General features: G+C 42.7%; 1 protein-coding gene across 1 annotated transcript; it reads right to left on the bottom strand.

Moving 5' to 3' along the window:
* Nucleotides 1-3,586: 3,586 nt before the first annotated feature.
* Nucleotides 3,587-17,789, bottom strand: LOC311141134 (phosphoglucomutase-like protein 5; the record flags this gene model as incomplete). Its single annotated transcript, XM_084176390.1, has 5 exons — nucleotides 3,587-4,217; nucleotides 8,099-8,236; nucleotides 16,727-16,910; nucleotides 17,547-17,682; nucleotides 17,777-17,789. 5 exons carry the CDS (start codon nucleotides 17,787-17,789, stop codon nucleotides 4,128-4,130), a joined length of 561 nt encoding a protein of 186 aa, XP_084032516.1. The 3' UTR covers nucleotides 3,587-4,127.
* Between the last annotated feature and the right edge of the window lie 4,478 nt (nucleotides 17,790-22,267).

The raw sequence follows: 22,267 nt of genomic DNA, 5'->3' as shown, positions 1-22,267 counted from the left end.
TGACAGCACCCAAGGGGCTTGAATTGTCGAGCTCTCCCCGTAGACATAGTGTACCCATGAGTGACAGAACCGTGAGCCAATCATGGCACAACTAGAGAACATTACCAACCCCTACGCTCCGTATTTTCCTCTGGCTGCCCCACCACCACAGAAAGCACTGAGCTAGGCAGAAACACCTGCATTTTGGAGCTGCCTTACTCAAGAAAGTAAAAAAGAGACCATGTTTGTATGCAGCTTTATTACCTCAATGCATTTTTTTTTTTACATTGTTTGCAAACTGATACGTGACACGTATTCATGCAAAAATAACATGCAAACCAGGCAATACAAATAACGGAATGCACTGTCAACTGTGGGACCTTACCACAGGTGGACTCCAATCAAGTTGTAGAAACATCTCAAGGATGATAAATGTAAACAGGATGCACCTGAGCTCAAGTTCGAGTCTCATAGAAAAGGGTCTGAATACTTATGTAAATGTCATATTTCCGTTTTTTAATTTTAATACATTTGCAAAAAAATCGAAAAACCTGTTTTTGCTTTGTCATTATGGGGTATTGGGTGTAGATTGATGAGGGGGAAAAAACAATTTAATCAATTTTAGAATAAGACTGTAACGTAACAAAATGTGGAAAAAGACAAGGGGTCTGAATACTTTCCAAATGCCCTGTATAATGTAGATTCCTTCACTTCCAGTGTCCATTGCAGACCGACAAGTTGACAGTTACCCAGTGGATAATGCAGAGACTGAGTCAGGTGAAACAATTCCACACAAGATGAAAAATAAATAAGGGGTTAATGTTCGTGAACACATTTTAATTTAGCTAGCTAAATTATACAAAATACTTACATTGGCTGGGGTCTGTCCATAGCCAGCTGAGGCTCCAGACCAGAAGGATCCATTGCAGGAGGGACAAATATGATAATTGATTTGCTATAAATAACCTACCTAGCTAGCCAGTTCTATCAGAGACACCCAACCCTCACTAAACCTAGCTAAGTTAGCAAGCTAGCAAGCAACACATTGCTTGGCTAGCCAATAACATTTAACAATAGATTTGGTAATTAAATTATATCTAATACATGACATTAACTCTACTGAACTCTACTCAATTTTAATTTTCAAAACAATTCTTACCTTGGTCAGTCAAACTGCACGTCCGTGGCAAGCTAAAGAAGGAGCTAGCTAGGTAGCTAGCTGTGTTAGCAAGCTCGATGAAAACTCTTGCTTGCAGTTGAATAAATGTCCTTCTTCCTTTGTCACCCACCAGGTTAAAAACATATTTGAATTAAATGTTATGAATGTATAATCAAATAAAATGCCAAAAAGCTTTTTGGCGGTGACAGCTGCTCTTCTCCTTCTTCTGAAGAAAATTCTAAATTGTAACATCTGCTCTGTCAGTTGGATGTGGGGCTGTGGGCGGGTATTGGGAATATTTCAAATTGTGATTGACAGCTCGGGAAACATATATTTTAATGTATTTTTAAAATGTATTTTACAGATATGTTCTATGTTCAAGTGTCTTTTAAGTTAAAAAAATAACACCTCATTTATTTTTTACTATGTAAATAAGTGGCAGGTCGGCTATACCTCAATTGCTGCAACATTTATTTTAAACTACAACTCAAGGATCCAACTTTTGCATGCAAAACACCACTTTGGGAACCTAATTTTAAGGATAGAGAAGGAGGTGAGTGTGTATTTTACACCTATATTTTTCAAATATACAGTACCAGTCAAAAGTTTGGACACCTACTCATTCAAGGGTTTTTCTTAATTTTTACTATTTTCTACATTGTAGAATAATAGTGAAGACAACAAAACTATGAAATAACACATATGGAATCATGGAGTAACCAAAAAAGTGTTAAACAAATCAAAATATATTTTATATTTGAGATTCTTCAAAGTAGCCACCCTTTGCCTTGATGACAGCTTTGTAGACTCTTGGCATTCTCTCAACCAGCTTCACCTGGAATTCTTTTCCAACAGTCTTGAAGGAGATCCCACATATGCTGAGCACTTGTTGGCTGCTTTTCCTTCACTTGGCCGTCCGACTCATCCCAAACCATCTCAATTTGGTTGAGGTCAGGGGATTGTGAAGGCCAGGTCATCTGATGCAGCACTCCATCACTTTCCTTCTTAGTAAAATAGCCCTTACACAGCCTGGAGGTGTGTTGGGTCATTGTCCTGTTGAAAAACAAATGATAGTCCCACTAAGCCCAAACCAGATGGGATGGCGTATCGCTGCAGAATGCTGTCGTAGCCATGCTGGTTAAGTGTGCCTTGAATTCTAAATAAATCACTGACAGTGTCACCAGCAAAGCACCCCCACACCATAACACCTCCTCCTCCATGCTTTACGGTGGGAACTACACATGCGGAGATCATCCGTTCACCCACACCGCGTCTCACAAAAACACGACGGTTGGAACCAAAAATCTCACATTTGGACACCAGACCAAAGGACACATTTCCACTGGTCTAATGTCCATTGCTCGTGTTTCTTGGCCCAAGCAGGTCTCTTCTTATTGGTGTCCTTTAGTAGTGGTTTCTTTGCAGCAATTTGACCATGAAGGCCTGATTCACACAGTCCTCTCTGAACAGTCGATGTTGAGATGTGTCTGTGACTTGAACTCTGTGAAGCATTTATTTGGGCTGCAATTTCTGAGGCTGGTAAATCTACTGAACTTATCCTCTGCAGCAGAAGTAACTCTGGGTCTTCCATTCCTGTGGCGGCCCTCATGAGAGCCAGTTTCATCATAGAGCTTGATGGTGTTTGCAACTGCACTTGAAGAAACTTTAAAAGTTCTTGACATTTTCTGGATTAACTGACCTTCATGTCTTAAAGTAATGATGGACTGTCGTTTCACTTTGCTTATTTGAGCTGTTCTTGCCATAATATGGACTTGGTCTTTTACCAAATAGGGCTATCTTCTGTATACCACCCCTACCTTGTCACAACACAACTGATTGGCTCAAACACATTAAGAAGGAAATAAATTCCACAAATTAACTTTTAACAAGGCACACCTGTTAATTGAAATGCATTCCAGGTGACTACCTCATGAACCTGGTTGAGAGAATGCCAAGAGTGTGCAAAGCTGTCATCAAGACAAAGGGTGGCTATTTGAAGAATCTCAAATATAAAATATATTTTGATTTGTTTAACACTTTTTTGGTTACTCCATGATTCCATTTGTGTTATTTCATTGTTTTGATGTCTTCACTATTATTCTACAATGTAAAAAAAAGTACAAATAAAGAAAATCCCTTGAATGAGTAGGTGTGTCCAAACCTTTGACTGGTAGTGTATATGTACATATATTTTATTTATTTATATATTTGATAAATACATTTCCCCCATATATGTAAATATATGTATATTTTATTGAAATATATTCCAATATATTATTTTTCTGTATGTGTGATTTACTCCTGGCTATAGACAAACATACTTGGAAGAATGCGTGGGTGGGTGAAGAGTGTGTGTGTGTGTGTGTATGCATGTGGCATAAACCTCCTGAAAGGTGAAACACTGCATAAAATGATACTATGTAAAAAAATATGGTAAGAAAACATGGTGTATGAAAAACTGGACTTCTTCCTTTAATTCCGTCAGTTGTCTTTATAATGATCAGAGACACACACACACACACACACACACACACACACACACACACACACACACACACACATAGATAAAGGCACAGGCTTTGTAGCTGTAATTTCATGCATCCAGAAAATAAATATTTCATAACAGAGGCCTGATATGAACAATTTCTGTTTCATCAGCTGGTGAAATACACTGCTTGGTTATTTTCTTTGCAGACTACATAATATTTAAAATGTTGAGATAAATAGAGAGTGAATAGCACTTGCTTGCAATTGGCACCAGGTGTGGCAACAAGCAGGACTTGGTCCCGTGTAGCTCAGTTGGTAGAGCATGGCGCTTGCAACGCCAGGGTTGTGGGTTTGATTCCCACGGGTGGCCAGTATGAAAATGTATGCACTCACTGGATAAGAGCATCTGCTAAATGACTAAAATGTAAATGTGGCCTCAGGGATGTAATTGTTTTGTGGGAGGGAGCACTCAGGTGTGTGTGTGTGCGCGGTGGAGCAGAGCTCAGGTGATGACGGTGGGGCTGCGGCGTCCTGTCTTCTCGTGGATGTCAGAGATCTTCAGGGCAATAGCAATGAGGGGACCCAGCACCGCCTGGTACACAGAACACATACACACTTCACACATTACAAACAATGCACTAATACTGACAATAAGAGGACCAAGCACCACCTGGGATACAGACATACACACTTCACGCAATACACACATCACTGCCACTACTTCAGGCTTTCTTTTCTAATGGAGGATTGCCGTAGAGACCTTGAAAGGATGCACTACCACTGCACATGTTCCAATAAGTGTACAATGTGCGTGTGGTATTGGTATACTAGCAACATAGTAACATCACACTCAAAACGCAGGACGGCCAAGGGACTGTAACTGAGAATATGTTAATCCCTTAAGCCCCTGTGTAAAAGGCGTTGAAGGTAGTCAGTGGTAGTGGTAGCTTATAAGCCTTATTGCATTGGCATTCTCCTTAACTAAACACCCCTAACCCCAGAGCCTTCTACACTACCCACAGTGGTTCCTACTAAGAATCCAGTGTCGGGGAGTAGTGAACTACATGTAGTTGTACTATACAAACTTGATCAAGCATCTAAAACCAGCTTCAGAAATCAAGCATCTAAAACCAGCTTCAGAAATCAGGTGTATACTGTAAGCCATCAAAACAAACGACAACAACAGCCTGAACATAAAACCAAAAGCCATTCAGTCTTCCATATAACTGTCCAACCAAACACCATAAACACCAACTCTATACACACTGAGATACAGTATGACAATTCTTTATAGGTTAAGTATTTAACAGCTGTTATCATTTGATTGGGTTTGTTTAGTAAGGGAGGACTCACCTACAGTCGTTAGTGAAAGTCTACAGACCCCTTGCACAGTCTTCACATTTTGCCTCCTTAAAATTATATCTAAAAATGGAATACATTGGATTTTTTTTCCTACCAATCCACACAACCTACTCCACATTTTCAAAGTGAAATAAAATTATAGAACATTTTCCAAATTAATACAAAATAAAGAAACTAAGATGTCTTGATTGTGTTGTCGTTTTATTTATAGTTCCACACTATGAGGTTGGAATAATACTGTGAAATTGTAAAAATTATGATAATGCCTTTTTAGAGTAAGAGCTGCTTGAAAAGACCACCTGAAATTTCAGCCTGTTTTGGTGGGACGGAATGCATTGGACCTTTTAATACTTAGTGGAAGCACCTTTGGCAGCAATTACAGCTGTGAATCATTCTGAACATGATTCTACCAACTTTGCACAACTCTTAGGGCAACATTTATCCATTGTTTTTGTCAAAATTGCTCAAGCTCAGTAATTTGGTTGGAAATCATTGATGGACAGCAATATCCAAATCTTGTCTCTGATTTTCAAGCAATTTTCAGTCAGGACTGAAACTGGACCCCTCTGGAACACTCAACACCTTTTGGAGAGCCTTTCTGGTTCAATTTTCTGTAACTTCCTTTTTTGGCATTAGAATTTGTGGATTGTCCTCCTTTCGTATTTATTTTGATCCTGACAAACTCCCCAGTTCCTGCCGGTGAAAAGCATACCAATAACATGATGCTGCCACCACAATACTTGAAAAGACAGAGGATTTCACTCTGTGTTGTATTGGATTTGACCCAAGCCTGTAGTTTTTAATTTAGGCAAAAAAAAGTTAATTTCGTTCAAGTGAAACATCCCAGTCGGAGCTAGGAACTTCCGATAACTTCGATTGTACGTGAACGCAGCATCATTCGAAATTATTCACTGCCAAAGGTGCTTCCACCAAGTATTATTAACTCAGGGGTATGAAGACATACACAATCAAGACATCTTCATGTGACCATTGTGAACCATGCCCTTATTATTGACAATGCCATTGTCCTTGTGGTTAAAGAATAAAGTAAATAGATAAAAAGAAAATTACAATGTTCCATACACTCTTCCAAAAGGGTTCTTTGCGGACAGTTAGGTTTCTACCAAGAACCGTTTTCATCCTAATAACCATTTTTTTAAGTGTTCTTTGATGATTGTTTGGAAGGCAAGAAGGATTATTTGGAAGACAAGGAGACAAGAAGGAGTATTGGTGTCTCTGAGGGGTCTTTGGCCTGGTTTGCTAACTACCTCTCAAAGAGTGCAATGTGTAAAGTCAGAACATCTGCTGTCTCAGCCACTGCCTGTCACCAAGGGATTACCCCAAGGCTTGATCCTAGGCCCCATGCTCTTCTCAATTTACATCAACAACATAGCTCAGGCAGTAGGAAGCTCTCTCATCCATTTATATGCAGATGATACAGTCTTATACTCAGCTGGCCCCTCCCCGGATTTTGTGTTAAACAACAAAGCTTTCTCAGTGTCCAACAAGCTTTCTCTGCCACTGGTTGATGCTTATTTATAAAACCCTCTTGGGCCTCACTCCCCCCTATCTGAGATATCTACTGCAACCCTCATTCTCCACATACAACAACCGTTCTGCCAGTTACATTCTGTTAAAGGTCCCCAAAGCACACACATCCCTGGGTCGCTCCTCTTTTCAGTTCGCTGCAGCTAGCGACTGTAACGAGCTGCAAAAAACACTCAAACTGGACAGTTTTATCCCCATCTCTACATTCAAAGACTCAATCATGGACACTTGTGGCAAATTGGCCAGTTTTACCTAGTGTTGATTGTTTTTGTGTAACATTTCTAGTGTTGATAAAGGAGTTAAAAAGAACCCCATTGTTGGTGTTAACAACAAGAGTTGAGTGTGATTGTGTCATTTTTACTCTGTGTAGAGTAAAACACTAAAAACCAAGCCCATCATTTTCATATTTCCCAGCATGCTCTATTGCAGGTTAGATTTTCATAATTGTTTATTTTAATATCTGTGTTTTTGCATGTATGTTGATTAGTCCTATTCTACACAAAGATAAATAACATAAATGTTTCTAAACTAATCCAATCTGTTAGTAGTTGGACTTATTGCACCCATTACTGAAATGGTTGTTCCAGTTCCATCCAGTTTAGATGATTTAGGTAGTCTCATTAATCAATCTTCCCTATCCTAGTAGTCATTCTGAATGTAGATTGTGGGTGATTAAAAGTTCAAATTGTTGGATATCATCGCTCTGGCTGGATTCCAATGGGAATTACACATAATTTTGCTAGCCATCATAATGTGGCTTGCAGGCCTGATGTGGCCTGTAAACCAGGAGTTTCCTAACAACACTGTGTTAGGGTAGGAGTTCCCAAACCTTTTCACTCAGGCCCCACTTCCAGCATTGGGGAACATCCCACACCCTAGTGCGGACATTTCTGACAATATATAAATAGCTCTCTAAGGTATGCAATGACTGACATGACAAGAGGAAAACCAATGATCCACTACCCAATTTCAAAATTGCACCTTGTGCATTCTACTATTACAACTTTCAAGAGTAAAGTTGAAAGCCCCCCTGCCAAACCACTGTGTTATGGGATAACTAGGCCCTCAAAGAAAGGCCTTATGATATACAGTATGTAATTTATTGTCATAAAGAGTTTAATTTTAAAGACTAATAAGCCTGGTGGAACTGTTCATAAAGAGTTCTAGGAACAACCCTTCAAAGATAAAAGGGTTATTGGTAGAACCCTTTATAGAGGGTTCTAGGTAGAACCATTTACAGGGTGATGTATGAACAACCCTACATAGAAGGTTCTAGGTAAAACCCTCTGCAAAGGGTTCCCTATTGGGACAAACCAAAGAAACCCTATATGGTTCTACTTAACACCTTTTTTTCGAAGAATGTAGATCCTCTCCTTAGTTCATGGGTCTGTAAGCTCGTAACTACAGAAATAAACATTTATGAGAAAGACCCTCTTATTGCCATTGCTGAGTTGTCTGAAAAAAACACACAAACACTAACACATACATGTGCACACACACACACACACACACATTGTAATGTTATAGTACCTATCATAATGGATTCCAGTGTAAACTCCCTACCTGAGTTTCTCTGTTTTGCCTCTCGGGGTCTCTCTCTAAGCTCTCTGCATAGATCCGGACCGTGGCCCCAGCCCCTCCCCCACTCCCACTCAGACGGAAGACCAGACGAGATGCATCAGTGAAGACGATCCGCAGACCCTGTAGACAGACAGACCAGCGGCAGTGAGACAGGTAGACAGACAGACCAGAGGCAGTGAGACAGGTAGACAGACAGACCAGAGGCAGTGAGACAGGTAGACAGACAGTCCAGAGGCAGTGAGACAGTCAGTTGTTTAATGCAGTATCAACTGACAGCCACTAGATGCCGCTGTAGTCATATGCATAAGGTAAGAATTGACCCTGCTGTGTGTGTGTATGTTTAGCTACAGTGCAACCCTATCTGTGTTTGTGTATATGTAGTTGTTCGTTTGTGTCAGGAGAGAGGGGGTCAATGTACCATAGTATGTGTGTAATCTGTCTATGTGGTAAGAATTCAGTAGCAGGCTACAGAGGCAACCCAGGCATAGCTCTGTAAAGCCTCTCTTCCCTCAACATGTCATCACAGCCAGTCTGTGTGTGTGTGTGTGCGTATGTGTGTTTGTTTGTGTGTGTACAGTATGTGTACAGTACCTCTGTATGTGTGAACATTTGTGAGCTTGTGTCTCTGTTTAAGAATATATGTATACTCCAGTGTGTGTGTGTACATATGCTTGTGAGTGTGTGTGTGTGTGTGTGTGTGTGTGTGTGTGTATGTGTGTGTACACATACATGTGTATGTGCTGGACAGCTGACACCACCCTTCCTCTCACAGACAGACAGGCAGAGGGGAGAGACAACAGCTGACACCACCCTCCCTCTCACAGACAGACAGGCAGAGGGGAGAGACAACAGCTGACACCACCCTTCCTCTCACAGACAGACAGGCAGAGGGGAGAGACAACAGCTGACACCACCCTTCCTCTCACAGACAGACAGGCAGAGGGGAGAGACAACAGCTGACACCACCCTTCCTCTCACAGACAGACAGGCAGAGGGGAGAGACAACAGCTGACACCACCCTTCCTCTCACAGACAGACAGGCAGAGGGGAGAGACAACAGCTGACACCACCCTCCCTCTCACAGACAGACAGGCAGAGGGGAGAGACAACAGCTGACACCACCCTCCCTCTCACAGACAGACAGGCAGAGGGGAGAGACAACAGCTGACACCACCCTCCCTCTCACAGACAGACAGGCAGAGGGGAGAGACAACAGCTGACACCACCCTCCCTCTCACAGACAGACAGGCAGAGGGGAGAGACAACAGCTGACACCACCCTCCCTCTCACAGACAGACAGGCAGAGGGGAGAGACAACAGCTGACACCACCCTCCCTCTCACAGACAGACAGGCAGAGGGGAGAGACAACAGCTGACACCACCCTCCCTCTCACAGACAGACATGCAGAGGGGAGAGACAACAGCTGACACCACCCTTCCTCTCACAGACAGACAGGCAGAGGGGAGAGACAACAGCTGACACCACCCTTCCTCTCACAGACAGACAGGCAGAGGGGAGAGACAACAGCTGACACCACCCTCCCTCTCACAGACAGACATCAATCAATCAATTTTATTTTATATAGCCCTTCTTACATCAGCTAATATCTCGAAGTGCTGTACAGAAACCCAGCCTAAAACCCCAAACAGCTAGTAATGCAGGTGTAGAAGCACGGTGGCTAGGAAAAACTCCCTAGAAAGGCGAAAACCTAGGAAGAAACCTAGAGAGGAACCAGGCTATGAGGGGTGGCCAGTCCTCTTCTGGCTGTGCCGGGTGGAGATTATAACAGAACCATGCCAAGATGTTCAAAAATGTTCATAAGTGACAAGCATGGTCAAATAATAATCAGGAATAAATCTCAGTTGGCTTTTCATAGCCGATCATTAAGAGTTTGAAAACAGCAGGTCTGGGACAGGTAGGGGTTCCATAACCGCAGGCAGAACAGTTTAAACTGGAATAGCAGCAAGGCCAGGCGGACTGGGGACAGCAAGGAGTCACCACGGCCGGTAGTCCCGACGTATGGTCCTAGGGCTCAGGTCTCTCAGTTGGCTTTTCATAGCCGATCATTAAGAGTTGAAAACAGCAGGTCTGGGACAGGTAGGGGTTTCGTAGCCGCAGGCAGAACAGTTGAAACTGGAATAGCAGCAAGGCCAGGCGGACTGGGGACAGCAAGGTGTCAGCATGCCCGGTAGTCCTGACGTATGGTCCTAGGGCTCAGGTTCTCAGAGAGAAAGAGAGAACGAGAGAATTAGAGAGAGCATACTTAAATTCACACAGGACACTGGATAAGACAGGAGAAGTACTCCAGGTATAACCAACTAACCCCAGCCCCCCGACACATAAACTACTGCAGCATAAATACTGGAGGCTGAGACAGGAGCGGTCCGGAGACACTGTGGCCCCATCCGAAGAAACCCCCGGACAGGGCCAAACAGGAAGGATATAACCCCACCCACTCCGCCAAAGCACAGCCCCCGCACCACTAGAGGGATATCCCCAACCACCAACTTACAATCCTGAGACAAGGCCGAGTATAGCCCACAGAGGTCTCCACCACAGCACAAACCAAGGGGGGGGCGCCAACCCAGACAGGAAGATCACGTCAGTAACTCAACCCACTCAAGTGACGCACCCCTCCCAGGGACGGCATGAAAGAGCACCAGCAAGCCAGTGACTCAGCCCCTGCAACAGGGTTAGAGGCAGAGAACCCCAGTGGAGAGGGGAACCGGCCCGGCAGAGACAGCAAGGGCTGTTCGTTGCTCCAGCCTTTCCGTTCACCTTCACACTCCTGGGCCAGACTACACTCAATCATATGACCTACTGAAGAGATAAGTCTTCAGTAAAGACTTAAAGGTTGAGACTGAGTCTGCGTCTCTCACATGGGTAGGCAGACTGTTCCATAAAAATGGAGATCTATAGGAGAAAGCCCTGCCTCCCGCTGTTTGCTTAGAAATTCTAGGGACAATTAGGAGGCCTGCGTCTTGTGACCGTAGCGTACGTATTGGTATGTACGGCAGGACCAACTCGGAAAGATAGGTAGGAGCAAGCCCATGTAACGCTTTATAGGTTAACAGTAAAACCTTGAAATCAGCCCTTGCCTTAACAGGAAGCCAGTGTAGGGAAGCTAGCACTGGAGTAATATGATCAAATTTCTTGGTTCTAGTCAGGATTCTAGCAGCCGTATTTAGCACTAACTGAAGTTTATTTAGTGCTTTATCCGGGTAGCCGGAAAATAGAGCATTGCAGTAGTCTAACCTAGAAGTAACAAATGCATGGATTAATTTTTCTGCATCATTTTTGGACAGAAAATTTCTGATTTTTGCAATGTTACGTAGATGGAAAAAAGCTGTCCTTGAAACAGTCTTGATATGTTCGTCAAAAGAGAGATCAGGGTCAAGAGTAACGCCTAGGTCCTTCACAGTTTTATTTGAGACGACTTTACAACCATCAAGATGAATTGTCAGATTTAACAGAAGATCTCTTTGTTTCTTGGGACCTAGAACAAGCATCTCTGTTTTGTCCGAGTTTAAAAGTAAAAAGTTTTCAGCCATCCACTTCCTTATGTCTGAAACACAGGCTTCTAGCGAGGGCAATTTTGGGGCTTCACCATGCTTCATTGAAATGTACAGCTGTGTGTCATCCGCATAGCAGTGAAAGTTAACATTATGTTTTCGAATAACATCCCCAAGAGGTAAAATATATAGTGAAAACAATAGTGGTCCTAAAACGGAACCTTGAGGAACACCGAAATGTACAGTTGATTTGTCGGAGGACAGACCATTCACAGAGACAAACTGATATCTTTCCGACAGGTAGGATCTAAACCAGGCCAGAACTTGTCCGTGTAGACCAATTTGGGTTTCCAGTCTCTCCAAAAGAATGTGGTGATCGATGGTGTCAAAGGCAGCACTAAGGTCTAGTAGCACGAGGACAGATGCAGAGCCTCGGTCTGACGCCATTAAAAGGTCATTTACCACCTTCACAAGTGCAGTCTCAGTGCTATGATGGGGTCTAAAACCAGACTGAAGCATTTCGTATACATTGTTTGTCTTCAGAAAGGCAGTGAGTTGCTGCGCAACAGCTTTTTCTAAAATTTTTGAGAGGAATGGAAGATTCGATATAGGCCGATAGTTTTTTATATTTTCCGGGTCAAGGTTTGGCTTTTTCAAGAGAGGCTTTATCACTGCCACTTTTAGTGAGTTTGGTACACATCCGGTGGATAGAGAGCTGTTTATTATGTTCAACATAGGAGGGCCAAGCACAGGAAGCAGCTCCTTCAGCAGTTTAGTAGGAATAGGATCCAGTATGCAGCTTGAAGGTTTAGAGGCCATGATTATTTTCATCATTGTGTCAAGAGATATAGTACTAAAACACTTAAGTGTCTCTCCCGATCCCAGGCCCTCGCAGAGCTGTGCAGATCCAGGACAGCTAAGCCCTGGAGGAATACGCAGATTCAAAGAGGAGTCCGTAATTTGCTTTCTAATGGTCATGATCTTTTCCTCAAAGAAGTTCATGAATTTATCACTGCTGAAGTGAAAGCCATCCTCTCTTGGGGAATGCTGCTTTTTAGTTAGCTTTGCAACAGTATCAAAAAGAAATTTTGGATTGTTCTTATTTTCCTCGATTAAGTTGGAAAAGTAGGATGATCGAGCAGCAGTGAGGGCTCTTCGGTACTGCACGGTACTGTCTTTCCAAGCTAGTCGGAAGACTTCCAGTTTGGTGTGGCGCCATTTCCGTTCCAATTTCCTGGAAGCTTGCTTCAAAGCTCGGGTATTTTCTGTATACCAGGGAGCTAGTTTCTTATGACAAATGTTTTTCGTTTTTAGGGGTGCAACTGCATCTAGGGTATTGCGCAAGGTTAAATTGAGTTCCTCAGTTAAGTGGTTAACTGATTTTTGTCCTCTGACGTCCTTGGGTAGGCAGAAGGAGTCTGGAAGGGCATCAATGAATTTTTGTGTTGTCTGAGAATTTATAGCACGACTTTTGATGCTCCTTGGTTGGGGTCTGAGCAGATTATTTGTTGCGATTGCAAACGTAATAAAATGGTGGTCCGATAGTCCAGGATTTTGTGGAAAAACATTAAGATCTACAACATTTATTCCATGGGACAAAACTAGGTCCAGAGTATGACTGTGGCAGTGAGTAGGTCCAGAGACATGTTGGACAAAACCCACTGAGTCGATAATGGCTCCGAAATACTTTTGGAGTGGGTCTGTGGACTTCTCCATGTGAATATTAAAATCACCAAAAATTAGAATATGATCTGCTATGACTACAAGGTCTGATAGGAATTCAGGAAACTCAGAGAGGAACGCTGTATATGGCCCAGGAGGCCTGTAAACAGTAGCTATAAAAAGTGATTGAGTAGGCTGCATAGATTTCATGACTAGAAGCTCAAAAGATGAAAACGCCATTTTTTTTTTTGTAAATTGAAATTTGCTATCGTAAATGTTAGCAACACCTCCGCCTTTGCGGGATGCACGGGGAATATGGTCACTAGTGTAACCAGGAGGTGAGGCCTCATTTAACACAGCAAATTCATCAGGCTTAAGCCATGTTTCAGTCAGGCCAATCACATCAAGATTATGATCAGTGATTAGTTCATTGACTATGACTGCCTTTGAAGTGAGGGATCTAACATTAAGTAACCCTATTTTGAGATGTGAGGTATCACGATCTCTTTCAATAATGGCAGGAATGGAGGAGGTCTTTATCCTAATAAGATTGCTAGGGTGAACACCGCCATGTTTAGTTTTGCCCAACCTAGGTCGAGGCACAGACACAGTCTCAATGGGTATGGCTGAGCTGACTACACTGACTGTGCTATTGGCAGACTCCACTAAGCTGGCAGGTTGGCTAACAGCCTGCTGCCTGGCCTGCACCCTATTTCACTGTGGGGCTAGAGGAGTTAGAGCCCTATCTATGTTGGTAGATAAGAGGAGAGCACCCCTCCAGCTAGGATGGAGTCCGTCACTCCTCAGCAGGTCAGGCTTGATCCTGTTTGTGGGTGAGTCCCAGAAAGAGGGCCAATTATCCACAAATGTTATCTTTTGGGAGGGGCAGAAAACAGTTTTCAACCAGCGATTAAGTGCTGAGACTCTGCTGTAGAGCTCGTCACTTCCCCTAACTGGGAGGGGGCCAGAGACAATTACTCGATGCCGACACATCTTTCTAGCTGATTTACACGCTGAAGCTATGTTGCACTTGGTGACCTCTGACTGTTTCATCCTAACATCGTTGGTGCCGACGTGGATAACAATATCTCTATACTCTCTACACTCGCCAGTTTTAGCTTTAGCCAGCACCATCTTTAGATTAGCCTTAACGTCGGTAGCCCTGCCCCCTGGTAAACAGTGTATGATCGCTGGGTGATTCGTTTTAAGTCTAATACTGCGGGTAATGGAGTCGCCAATGACTAGGGTTTTCAATTTGTCAGAGCTAATGGTGGGAGCCTTCGGAGTCTCAGACCCCGTAACGGGAGGAGTAGAGACTAGAGAAGACTCAGACTCAGACTCCGACTCGCTACATAATGGGGAAAACCGGTTGAAGGTTTCTGTCGGCTGAATGAGCGACACCGGTTGAGCATTCCAACAGTATTTCCCTCCAGAAGCCATGAGAAAGTTGTCCGGCTGCGGGGACTGTGCGGGGGGATTTATACTAACGTTACTGTCTGTACTTACTGGTGGCACAGACGCTGTTTCTTCCTTTCCTACACTGATATTACCCTTGCCTAACGATTGCGTCTGAAGCTGGGCTTGTAGCACAGCTATTCTCGCCGTAAGGCGAGAATTCTCCTGTATATTATGAGTACAGCGACTGCAATTAGAAGACATCATGTTAATGTTACTACTTAGCTTCGGCTGTTGAAGATGTTGAAGATGTTGATGAACCATGTCCAGATAAAGCGTCCGGAGTGAAAAAGTTGAATAAGGGAAAAAAGTTGCGATGGAAAAAAGGAAAATAACGTAAAGTTGGCAGCTAAAACGCACAGGAAAATGACTCTTCTGTCTCGGGATAAACGTCCGGGGTGAAAAAGTTTAACGAAAAAAGATGAGTGAGGACAAAACTAAAAAGTTGGTAAATTTGTTGAACACAGAGATTGATTAAACGTTTATTAAAAGTAAAACGTGAATAGTTTGGCAGGTAGCCAAGTAGCAACAAACAGCACAGCAACAACAGCACGGAGACATGCAGAGGGGAGAGACAACAGCTGACACAACCCTGTGTCTATGTGGAATGTATCCTGTAATAATATGGACAAGGGGGAGAAGGGTTTACTGGGGGGAGGGAGGAGGGGGGGAATGTCACACTTTTGATTGAGTGACTTACTAGCTGTAATTGCTGTGCCTCTGTGGAGCACTGTGAGCTCACTGTGACAGTGAAGGATGGCCCAGGTCTGATCCTGCTACTGTCACATTCCCGATTGGGACTGTGACTGACTGAAAACACACACACATACACACCCGTACAGATAAACACACACACACGCGCTTCCATCTCTTATGCCATCATACATCCCAGACCAAGATCCCTGACACCAATGGGTGGCCATCAGGATTTACAAGTCATTATTTTGTCTGTGTTTGTCTGTGTGTGCGTAGTATGAGCTGTCGATGCCAGGCTAGTTTCCACACATTCCAGGACAGAACAGAGGGAGTCAGCTGGGTAAACTTCACAGAAAAGGATATGATGGAGGTGTGTGTCTGTGTTTACATTCCCCAACAGTAGACTGTGTATAACACTCATCATCTTTACTGGGATGTGTGTGGATGGCTGACACAGACTCAGATTCATCAGTCTTTCCACCAATCACAATAAAGGCCCAGCTGAGACATATCTGCCTCCACCAATGACATTAAAGGCCCCAGACTAAACCAAGTCTACCAATCAGAATAAAGGCCAAGCCAAAACATCATACATTAGCCACTGTGACATCACTGCTGTATACACATCACTTGTTCCCAAACCGTTTAGCCCTGTGACCCACCTAAAGCTTCGGGAGTCTTCTCATGACTCAACATGTCACCAGAACCAATGCCATAGACATATGGTCTAATGTGCTGAATAGCTTTGCTTCTGAAAAACAGGCAGGACTCGACTGTGACCAGCGGGGCCCTCCCACCATTTGGGAACCAGTGAAGTAAGAACTGGAGAGTGTTTACCACTCAAAAGTATGTTCAACATCAACAGTAGGCTGACTGTTCCTGACCAGAGGTTGTATATCACACCACTATTACACTACTGTATCTTTGTCTGTCTGTCCTGTTTCTGTCTCTCAGTACTGGCGCATAGCAGTGCTCTACTGTATGTGTGTGTTTACTGACTGAGGAGGAAGGTTAGAGACAGCCATGCCCAAACATGGAACCCCACTCTGGGCACATGCACTCTGGGTGGTCTGGAGCAGAGAGGAGTAGGAGGATAGAAAGAGAGAAGGATAGAGGGAAGAGGAATATGTGCTGACCTTTTGACTAATAAAGTGAACAATTATATAGACCTCATAGACAACCAAACCTCCTTTCCTTCTCCCCTCCCCTCCTCCCCTCCTCTTCTCTCCCCTCTTCTCCTCCTCTCCTTCTCTCCACTCAGAGCCATGGGGCAGGTAGACTGACCTGGTTGCGGACCACGGTTCCATCCACAGGGTCGATGTACTGAAAGTTATCAGCCCGCTCCACGCTGTAGACGGTACTCCCCACAGCAAACTTCTGGCTTGGGAAGGTCTTGTCTGTGATCACCCCCTCCAAGTCCCTCATCAGATAGAAGGCTGCTCTGGGGTCCACACCCTCATAGTCAAACCTGTGAACACACACACATACACAGGTGTGAACACAGGTGCGCGCGCACAGATTACATAACAATGTTAGTTATTTAACAGACGCTCTTATCCAGAGCGACTTCCAGGCGAAATTAGGGTTAAGTGACTTGCTCAAGGACACATCGACAGATTTTTCACATAGTCGGCTCGGGGATTCGAACCACACACACATGCACATACACATACACAAATGCAGCATAAAGACACACAAACACTCCTTGAAACCACCAGCATAGAGACAAACACACTTTAAGACACTTTTTAAAAAATGACTGAAATTCATTTTAGAGCTTCTTTAAACAAAGTTAGAGCCTTGACATTTACAGCCACTGAACAATTCCTTATATAAAACTCCATTCATGTTCTAAGTCTTCACAGTAAAGCCCAAACAAAGTGCAAACACTTTGGTCTGTGTTGAGACTGAGGTGGTTATTTCCCCTCCATCTTCCTCTGCATGCTGTGGGAAGTCTGGGTCGGGGGGGGGGGACACACACTTGCTATTAGAAAAGAAGATAAGGACATGACATCCTCAATGTGTCATTCTGTGTTCACTGTACATTTCTTTCTATCCATTGATTTATGTATTTATTGCATAGCAGAGTATCAACTGTAGTGACCTGCAGAAGTAGTTGCGTCCGAGCTTGGCCCAGTGGTCCTTGACGATCTCATCCACACCCTGTTTCCTGGCAGCCATAATGGACAGCCACACCAGCACCGACCACAGACCGTCCTTCTCACGGATGTGGTCTGAACCTGGACATGAGTGGACAAAAGTTAGCCCAGGAGACCATGAACCTTCATAACCTTTTTATAACCTTGTTTTAAACCTTCATAACCATGTTATTACCTGTTATAAACATATGGGGCAGAGTGGGATGTTAGTCTAACATGGGATATTTTGAAAGGGATGTTACCCTGGAGGATTCCTTGGCTAAAACGAATTAAAACAAGGTTTATTTCATAGGCATTTTAATAGACATTCTAGCAGGCATTCTGACAAGAACCCTTTCTTCAGTTCAACTCTGGGCCATAGACTTTAACAGCCACTAGTTTGTTTATCTGGCTCTCACACTGGATGGATGCCTCTCCTGAGTCTCTCTGGGTGGCTGATGGCTTTCTACAGAACAGACAGCCAGCTCTCTCTCAACACATTCTGTTGGTAGTACTATTCAGTGTTGTAAAGTACTTAAGTAAAATACTTTAAAGTACTACTTAAGTACTTTAATAAATAACAACTTGAAAATGTGTCCTTCTGCTTTGCCTAATATAAGGAATTTGAAATGATTTATACTTGTACTTTTACTTTTGATACTTAAGTACATTTTTGCAATTACATTTACATTGATCCTTAAGTATATTTAAAACCAAATACTTTTAGACTTTTACTCAAGTCGTTTTTTACTGGGTGACTTTCACTTTTACTTGAGTCATTTTCTATTAAGGTATCTTTACTTTTACTCAAGTATGAAAATTGGGTACTTTTTCCACCACTGGTACTATTCATATTGCTGATATTGATGTGGCTCAGTTGGGTTGGAACATGGTGCTTGTAGAACCAGGGTTGTGGGTTTGATTTCCGCATGGCCACTTATGCTGAATGTATGACAAAAAAAATGGTTATTTAGAAGACACTCTTATCTTGAGCGACTTACAGTCAGTGTTAACTGTAAAGTATTAAGATAAAGGGTTGACTATATGATATCATCAATCTACACACAATATGCCATAATGACAAAGCAAAACCAGGTTTTTAGATTTTTTTGCAAATGTATAAAAAATGACAAACGGAAATATCACATTTAGATAAGTATTCAGACCCTTTACTCAGTACTTTGTTGAAGCACCTTTGGCAACGATTACAGCCTCAAGTCTTCTTGGGTATGACACTACAAGCTTTGCACACCTGTATTTGGGGAGTTTCTCCCATTCTTCTCTGCAGATCCTCTCAAACTCTGTTAGGTTGGATGGGGAGCGTCGCTGCACAGCTATTTTCAGGTCTTTCCAGAGATGTTCGATCGGGTTCAAGTCCGGGCTCTGGCTGGGCCACTCAAGGACATTCAGAGACTTGTCCCGAAGCCATTCCTGCATTGTCTTTGCTGTGTGCTTATGGTCGTTGTCCTGTTGGAAGGTGAACCTTCGCCCCAGTCTGAGGACCTGAGCACTCTGGAGCAGGTATTCATCAAGGATCTCTCTGTACTTTGCTCCGTTCATCTTTCCCTCCATCCTGACTAGTCTCCCAGTCCCTGCCGCTGAAAAACATCCCCACAGCATGATGCTGCCACCCTGATGCTTCACCGTAGGGATGGTGCCAGGTTTCCTCCAGACGTGATCTATATATCAGACCAGAGAATCTTGTTTCTCATGATCTGAGAGTCCTTTAGGTGCCTTTTGACAAACTCCAAGCGGGCTGTCATGTGCCTTTTACTGAGGAGTGCCTTCCGTCTGGCCACTCTACCATAAATGTCTGATTGGAGGCGTGCTGCAGAGATACTTGTCCTTCTGGAAGGTTCTCCCATCTCCACAGAGGATCTCTGGAGCTTTGTCAGAGTGACCATTCGGTTCTTGGTCACCTCCCTGACCAAGGCCCTTCTCCCCCAATTGCTCAGTTTGGCCGGCCGGCCAGCTCTAGGAAGAGTCTTGGTGGTTCCAAACTTCTTCCATTTAAGAATGATGGAGGCCAATGTGTTCTTGTGGACCTTCAATGCTGCAGACATTTTTTGGTACCCTTGTTCAGATCTGTGCCTCGACACAATCCTGTCTCGGAGCTCTACGGACATTTCTTTCAACCTCATGGATTGGTGTTTGCTCTGACAACTGTGGGACATTATATAGACAGGTGTGTGCCTTTCCAAATCATGTCCAATCAATTGATGTAATTCTCTCATAATTCCACCACCTTTACACACGAGCAAACCATGAATAAGGTTCGATAGAAATAACAGGATTCTCCATGCACTGTAATTTACAACTTGATAAGAGCTATTGATAAGAGCTAGGTAAATGAGTAATCCGTTTGGAGAAGGGGATTGTGAATACACATAGCAATTGTATTAGATTCGTTTTCCTTATGATCCCTGGAGACAAAAGTGAAACCAGCCATATTGAAGCAAACTGAAAATCATATCAACATGACATGTATTGCGGCCCCTTTTCCACAGTGAAATAGGCTATAAATAGCTGTGCCGTTATTCCAAAAATGTAATTGTGTGCCCTCCTAATTTGCGTGGATGAAATCTGGACACCCAAGCTACAGGTTCTGTAGGGCTAAACCTGCAGAGTTGATGTATGAGCTTTAGAATGTTTTAATTATAGCCAATGCCTGGGCTTTTCTCAGTTTTTATTTTTTTAATGTTGTTAAATATTAGCCTCTATCGGGAGCCACCATCAGTAAGATCCACATACATTAACAACCTTCACTTTAGTGATCGTTTTCTTCAATTTGTAACTTACATTTTGCATCATTCCATTCCATTTACCTTTCTTTCCTCTGTCACGTCCGTGTAAGTTGTTCCTGAGGGTCGCTAGCATTAGTGGATCATATTAGGCTAACGTTTTGCAATAATTTGGGACATGTAGCCTATTTAATCATTTTGTAACTCAGACCACATGTAGCAGGTTAATTCTGGAGCCTGATGCACGGTTCACAATGACTGGACCGTTGTCGTCACAGTTCCATGATTAGTGAGAGTTTGCTACATTTATAGGGCTATTGTTTAACCCCTACTGTACACTTATTTTTTCCACCTTCCAATATTTAATGGATTGAACTTGAATATGACAACTTTCAGGATGAATCAAACCACTGTATTTTTTTTTCAACAATATATTCTGTGTATAAAGGCTCTCCAAACCTGTTTTTTTTAATGATTCATACATACTTTCCTAACTCTAAAATTTGCCTAAATAATCTACAAAATCAAAGTATTTTTTAATCTACCAGTTGGTGCTGAAACGGAGACGAATATGCATAGATGGCTGTCTTTCATTGATCCCTATATTCTGAACCCGTTCTCTCTATGTATTCTAGTCTATCAACAAAATTCTAATTAAAAGGTACACTGTATTTAAAGGGATGGCTTAAGACAAATGTACTGAAAACCCTATTGAATGAATACTCCAAGAGAAATTCGGTTGACCAGCAAGTGGTAGGGTTTTCAGCGGTTGAATTACATTTATTCAGCGCGTGCAAGGGAACCACGCCTGCAAAGCCCATTATGCACATTCATAAGTCTGAATATCAACTACAAAGAAGTGCGTAGGAAAGGCGTGCGTAAGAAAGGCGTAATTTCCTAAGTCGGAATCGGGCCCATAGTACACTCAGCTCTTAAGGTTCCTTGTCCCATAAAGAACCTTTGAGTTATGTGTGGGGTTCTTGATGTGACATCTACAGTTCTTCAGAATTCTAAAAGGTTCTTGAAATGTATGGAAGCCTGCAGATGTGTCCCTTTCATAGCACACAGCAAATTCACCAGTGTTAACTAGTGTTGATTTTTCAGTGTAACATTTCTAGTGTTGAGTTAAAACATTACTATAAACAGTTAAAATAACACTCAGTGGTGTAAAAGAACCCCAGTGTTGGTGTTAATAACCAGAGTTTAACAAAAATCATGCCCATCATTATCATCCAATTTGTAAGTCGCTCTGGATAAGAGCGTCTGCTAAATGACGAAAATGTAAATGTAAATGTAATATTTCCCAGTATGCGCTATTGCAGGTTGATTTTTAGAATTGTTTGTTTCAATATCTATGTTTTTGCATGTACATTGATTGATTGATTAATTAATCTTATGGTACTCAAATATAAATAACATCAATTTATCTAGACTATTCTGTTACTTGGACTTATTGCACCCGTTACTGAAATGGTTGTTCCAGTTTAGATGTTTAAGGTAGTCTCATATCTTAATCTTCCCAACCCTGGCAGTTATTCTGCGGATGAATTAAAACGTTCTGAATGCAGGTTGCGGGTGAATAAAAATGGAAAATGTTGGATATCCCCACTCTGCCTGGATTCCAATAGGAATCACACATCACTTTGCAAGCCAGCCTAATGTGACTTGCAGGCCTGATGTGGCTTGAGTTTCAGGCCACTGTATTATGGTAAAACTAGGCCTTCAAAAAAAGGTATTGTATTGTCTTAAATAATTACATTTTAATGACAACATATTCACTTAGGATCTCACTTGGTGAAGGCCACAGGACTGAAAATAATGCAAATCAGGCTTATCAGGCTTAAAATTAATGCAAATCAGGCTTAAAAGCAGGGCTATTCAATTCCGGTCCTGGAGGGCTGAAACATTTCTGGTTTAGGATTTTGTATGGTTCTTCAAAGAACCAT

Source organism: Coregonus lavaretus, assembly GCF_964263955.1.
Source record: "Coregonus lavaretus genome assembly, chromosome: 14".
Taxonomy (NCBI): Eukaryota; Metazoa; Chordata; class Actinopteri; order Salmoniformes; family Salmonidae; genus Coregonus; species Coregonus lavaretus.
Note: the sequence above shows the minus strand (reverse complement) of the source record. Positions and strands in the feature narration are given on the sequence as shown.